The sequence below is a fragment of the Astyanax mexicanus genome, chromosome 6 (assembly GCF_023375975.1).
Source record: "Astyanax mexicanus isolate ESR-SI-001 chromosome 6, AstMex3_surface, whole genome shotgun sequence".
NCBI lineage: Eukaryota > Metazoa > Chordata > Actinopteri > Characiformes > Acestrorhamphidae > Astyanax > Astyanax mexicanus.
The window spans coordinates 17,629,507-17,635,934 of record NC_064413.1 but is presented as its reverse complement, the minus strand read 5'-3'; the positions used below and the strand labels follow the sequence as shown (position 1 = coordinate 17,635,934).

Below are 6,428 nucleotides of genomic sequence, written 5' to 3'. Positions count from 1 at the left end.
CTCCCCTCATGTGCATATTTATGAAGCGCATAGTCTGTGAGTGAGACAATCAGTTTTAGTGTGTTTTTTTTCCCTCCTGGATGGGATGCGTTCAGGAGCATCATGGCTCCCATTAAAAGTCATTTTATCTCTGACTATTCTAAAGTATATCCATGTCTAGTAAAAGTAACAAACAATAAAAGGTCTTTCCCGCTGTACAGTTTGTAATAGTGATTTTAGCATAGCCCATGGGGGCCTAAAGGATTGCAAAAGGCATGTTGAAGTAAGTTATTGTGACTATATATGTATAAAAGTAGTACATTATCACTACAAGTCCAAAGCAATCATTTCCTTGCCAAAGAAACTGAGGGTAAAGGTGCTGGGCTGGCCAAGCATGTTTTTAGACCTAAACTCTGTTGAGCATCTGTGGGGCATCCTCAAATGGAAGGTGAAGAAGTACAGGGTCTCTAACAACCATTAGTTCCATGATGACATCATGAAGGAGTGGAAGAGGATTCCAGCGGCAAAATGCAAAGCTCTAGTAAAGTAACAAATCTGTTAAAGAAGCGAGTACTTCTTGTGTCATTAAGAGAACATCTATCTGTAAGTCATGGTCCAGAGGCATGCTGTCTGTCTGTACATGTTCAGCTGCTGTTTGTGAGTAAGAGCGAGAATGGGCTGATAACTGCACATGGTGGGCAGATCTTCTCCCTCTGACATAGAGGCGTGTAACCACACCACACACTCACACAGTCACATAGTTTAGGACAGGAACAAGCAATTCCAACAGGACTTGAGTGAAAATGGAGTTTAGAGGAGTGAGAGTGTTGCTCTGCGTGCTGTTTCTGGCACATACTACGCTCCAGCAGAGCTCCACCAAGAAAAAGAACGGGAAGAAAGGTGAGTAATCTCTCTTTACTCTGTTTCAGTCCTGTTTTCCAGTGCTTGTAGCCTCGCTCTGACATACTAAAGCATGTCTACAACAATCAGACTGTATATCCTGCAGTCCACATCTGTGCATGTTAGAAAACACTTCTAAAGTTACTTTTTCTCATGATAAACTAAAATATCATACAGCTATACTGTGCCTGTTTAGTTTCATAACACTGCTGAGCGGTTCATCATTTAAAGAGATGAGTAATGGCTGCTTGAATCTTGCCTAATGTGCTGATGTAACCAGAGTCTGCTAACAGTGTTGCCATTGAGGAGCTGAGGAAAAAGATTGATGAGATCATGCTGGAGCTGAATCTCCTGAAGGAAAGGCAAGCTCTACAAACAGGTAAGTTACTGAACAAAGCTGCTTATTTACTTTCAGCACTCACAAATGAAACTACTACTGGTGAAAAGTTTTAGTACACCCCTGTGTTTTAGTGGTCCAGTAGCAGTGCTATATGGTAATATATACAAAAAACTGTTTTTTTTATCTTCTCATTTTAGAAATTACTCTCTTATTTCTACATCACCTGTCAGACCTCTAATTCATCTGAGCTAAAGGCTGGTGTTGCCATGTGGGTCAGCCAGACCTGACTCTTCCTGTACCCATTTCTGTGTCTTTTTCTAGTTATTATGATAAAAATATGAATGTACTGTGTGTTGGGTAAATGCTAAAGTAGTACAGAGTAAATCCCGCTTTACTACAGACAAAGGCTTTTAAAAAAATCCTTTTCCAAAGCTCAGTTTATTTTAATTGCTACTTAACAGCTGTAAGTTGTTAATCAATAAATTGTTTGCTAAAAATCACCCCCTCTTTTTTAAACAATATATAATATCCAGTGGTATTAAAACTTTAAGACTGATACATGTAAACTATGAACTGATTGGCTGCCCTGTTCTGTGCCTTATTCAAAATGCAGTTTGGACTGGTCTGGTTCACAGCTTAGTTTTACATGAGCTGTACATTTTAAAACTGTTACATTGTTTAAAACATGACTTCAAACTTATTTTTTAATGAAAATGGCATAGTTTTTAATGTTTTTTTTTTATTATTATTTAAAGGCCTTCTACTTTGCCATTACACCGTCTTGGCATTCTCACAGACACCAAGGGGTCATCTGTAATATTTTTTATGTAAAAAAAAAAAAAAAAAAAGAATGTTTTGGAAATATCCTATTAGCAGCCATCTGAGATTCAGTCATGATAAAAGGTTACCAGTGTTTTGCTTATAGAAGTTTGCATGTGGTGTTAATCAATATTGATCATTCAAATATTATGTTTTTCACATCAGGAAAGTTTATTCATCTTAAGTTTTCAAAACATGCAAAACCTTACCACATGAATCCAAGGGAAGCATGGAATTCAGCCACGTGTGTTGAGTTTTAGTCATGGGCTGATCATCATCACATGTCACATTTTAGGCTGGGCAGGTTTATGAAGTGGAAGTGATGTTCTTGCTTTGGCATCTGCTCAACATCTGTCTTTTGACCTTTAACACACAGCTATCTGTTGCTCCTCTAATTCCAGTGTGCCTGAAAGGCATCAAGGTCCCGGGGAAATGTTTTCTGGCAGACCCAGTGAAGAAGAGCTACCATGTGGCTAGCGATGACTGCATCATGAAAGGTGGCACCCTCAGCACTCCTCTGAACAGCGACGAGAACGACCAGCTCTATGCTTACGTACGTCAGACCATCGGGCCTGAGGAACACATCTGGCTCGGCGTGAATGACATGGTGAAGGAGGGCGATTGGGTGGACAAGTCAGGCAACACTGTTCGCTTTAAGAACTGGGAGACGGCGGTGACCCATCAACCCGATGGCGGCCGCAGCCAGAACTGCGCCATCCTCTCTAACCCTGCCAACGGGAAGTGGTTTGATGAGAGCTGCCGTGCTGAGAAGGCCTCTGTGTGCGAGTTCAATATCGTCTGAGATGTGCAGCTCGATCCATGTATCACTGTTTCCTTTATCCTTTATAACATGCAGGGAATGTATTATCAGTACTGGTGCATGATAAATATTTACTACTTTGTTTAATGCATCTCTACTCAAGTCTTACAAACAAGCAAAGATCAGGCTTCAAACTTGTATTTGAAGACAGATGGGGGTGTTACACAGCAGGTCACTATTAGTGTACACACAGATTGGAGGACTCGTTTGGGTGAAATTTGTTGGAGCAACAATAGAAAATGTCTGAAGGTTAATGGAGAACTGTAATATACCAGTTACATAACAATTGAAACCAATACAACATGCAAATCAAGCTTTAAACCAAGCAACACGTCAGTTTAATCACTTTGGCTGTGACTGAAATGGCTCCCTATGTACTATTTAGGGCACTGTTGAGTGCGTCGCAGTGTCCGAATCATAAAGAGGAATTTTGAATGTGATTTTGAGGACACTGTAAACTCCCATAATGCATCATGATTCATAATAAACATGGCTGCTTACTAAGCAAGCTAAATGTGTCCCAGAATGCATTGCGAGTCTACTAAGCAACAGACAGCCAAACAAACAGAGCAGACAGTGAGCCATCAGGGTTGCCAGATTGTTACAGTGGGATTCAGATAAAACGTGTTTAAAATCTGCAGAGAAAAAATGCAGAGAAAACCACCCAAAAAGCTGATGTTTATCATATCAACAGTATTACATCTTAAATATCACCAATTACAAAAAAAAATATTTCTTTGATTTGATCTGCATTTTCGTATTATATGTTTTGTGCATTGTATGATAGGACACACGAACCAAAGAAAAGTAATTACAATACATAAAAATAAACTTGCCAGCAATGAAAGAAAGAAATACTCATATATAATAACCAACACAAACACTGCTTATTTGAATTTCCATCAGCAGGACTAAAAGCTCTGTCTCTGCAAGGTTAGCGTTATCTATCTACAACACTGCTGAGGTAAATATACAAACTCTTAACACTTGGTAGTTTTGTCCCCCTGTCAAAGCACAGCGTTTCCTCCAGTCAATTTCAGACATAACTCGACATTTCGCTTGAAACCACCCAATCTGGCAACATTATGAGCCGGCGTACGCTGTTAATTTCAGATGTTTTTCACATATATTTCATTAATGTGAGGATTATGTTTCTAAACAGTTTAAATATAACAGGCAGAGAAATGACTTCATGATCACCTCAGAGCTTCACTAACTTTAATTTAGAGCTCAGTTCAGTGTGTTTATGGAGTTAAAACACAGTTAAGCCCTTCAGATGTTTCCGGTGTTTATGCGACCGGTGCTGGCGCATGTTAATGATGAGGTAGTGTCCAAATTCACTCGTGTTTCACCACTACTTAGTGAACTACATAGTGTCTCCCTATATAGCGCTACACTAATGAGGAAGTAGGGAGCCATTTCAGTCACAGCCTTTGTTTCTTTTATCTTGGATTTTGGATCATTTTCCTGTTGAAAGGTGCAGTTTCTTAAAAGCTTTAATTATTGCCTAGTATTTGCTGTGGAAAGTACAGGTGCCTCTTCAAAAAAAATAATATTATTGAAAAGTTTCTTTATTGCAGTAATTCAGTTCCAAATGTGAAACTTGTATGTTATATAGATGTATTTACACACAGACCGATCTATTTTAAGCATTTATTTCTTTCATTATTGATTTTTAGCCAATGAAAACCCAAAAAACAGTGTCTCAGAAAATGTGAATATTATATAAGACTGATTGATACTTTTGGCAGTGTGGGCAGTGTGCCAAGTCCTGCTGGAAAATAAAAACTGCATCTCCTTAATAGTTGTCAGCAGAGGGAAGCATAAAGTGCTGTAAGACACCAGCAGATGACATGACTCTCCAAACCATCAGTGATTGTGGAAACTTCACACTAGACCTCAAGCAGCTTGGACTGTGTGTCTCTCCACTCTTCCTCCAAACTCTGATCCCTTGATTTACAAATGAAATGTAAAATTTACTGATGATCAGTGATGGTGTGGAGAGTAGTGTCATCTGCTGGTGTTGATCCACTGTGTTATATCAAGTCCAAAGTCAGTGCAGTGTTTTCCCCTAATATCTTACAGCACTTCATGTTCCCCTCTGCTGACAACTTTATAGGAATGTGGATTTCATTTTCCAGCAGGATTTGGCAGACTGCCAACACTGCCAAAAGTACCATTGGTCTTATATAATATTCTAATTTTCTGAGACATTGATTTTTGGGTTTTCATTAGCTAACAATAAAATAAATAAACACTCAAAATAGATGACGGTGTGTAATACATCTATATAATATACGAGTTTCACATTTTAAACTGAATTACTAAAATAAAGTAACTTTTTAATGGTATTCTATTTTTTTAAGATGCACTTGTACATTCTTATGTATTATTCTGATTTCTAGCCATCCTCCAATATAGTCTTTTCTGTTATTCTGTAGTATAATTTCCTCAGAATGCTGTTTGGTCTCCATTTTTACAGATTCACTGTTTGTTCAATGGTACCTGAATGGATTTGGAGGAAATTTGTTCCTAGAAACATTAAACCTTTAATAATTCATAGGTAAACCAACTGTGTTCTTATTAATGAAAACTCTTTCATCTGTGCCAATTTAAACAGAGATTGAAAACATACACACACATTAATTTTTTAGTAATTTGTGTCAATATTTTATTGCTTTTGTAACGTGAAGTGATATACCAACAAAATCAAAGTGAGATTTGTAATCCAGACAAAATCTGATAACTTTGTAAAGAGGTAAAAATGTTGGAAAGACACTGCAGTTCAGTATTTCTCTACTTCTCTTCTAGTATTGTTAGAAATGAACATTTACACATTAACACTCAAAATGCAGAATTCACAAATAGCCAGACCAGCATGTCTATTTCATGCCTTCTAGCATTTCATTCATTACGTAACTTATGTAAACTGCTAAAGAAAGCAAAATATAAAGTTTGTTAGAAGCAAGTATTTTGTGTTTTTCCTGCCTCCCTATTTGTAATGCACATTTTTTTTAAACAATCAAATTGGTCAAATAAAAATATTTTCCAGTGAAATATATGACTTCATTTTACACTCACAGTATTATATAACCTCAGTCTAGTTTCTCCCCAAGGACTTTCAGCCACATGTGTGACAAATCTGGCCTTAAAACAGCTGAACAACACTTACATTTTTACTCAGAACTTTTAAATGTAACCATTTATTTGTCTTTAAAGGTTTTATTACAACAAACACTTTTATCTAACTTTAATCTTTTGTCAGATTTTGTGTTTTATAGGATTTTGTTTAGTTGTAATATTCCATAAAATGTTTAAAAAAAAGAAAAGAAAAAAAAAGCTTAACCTGAAAACACATCGAACATAAAAGGTCACATTCATAAAAAGATGGAAAATACGTCACATCAAGCTTTCTTCCAAAGTTTTTAAATATATATTAACAACCAATGCATATTTTAAACTCAACCAAAAGATTTACAACACAACATTCAAGCAAACAGGAACAAAAAATGAGAGGAAAATGAAATCGTTTTTTTTTTTTTTTTTTCTTAAAAAGAAGCAACTCGTTCA

The 6,428-nt window shown here is 36.9% G+C and overlaps 1 protein-coding gene across 1 annotated transcript; it reads left to right on the top strand.

Annotated features, from left to right (window-relative positions):
• Positions 1 to 541: 541 nt before the first annotated feature.
• Positions 542 to 6,404, top strand: clec3ba (C-type lectin domain family 3, member Ba). The gene is made up of 3 exons (XM_007228880.4): positions 542 to 879; positions 1,160 to 1,258; positions 2,440 to 6,404. The coding sequence occupies exons 1-3, from the start codon at positions 783 to 785 to the stop codon at positions 2,838 to 2,840; spliced, it is 597 nt and encodes a 198-aa protein (XP_007228942.1). The 5' UTR covers positions 542 to 782; the 3' UTR covers positions 2,841 to 6,404.
• The last annotated feature ends 24 nt before the right edge of the window (positions 6,405 to 6,428 follow it).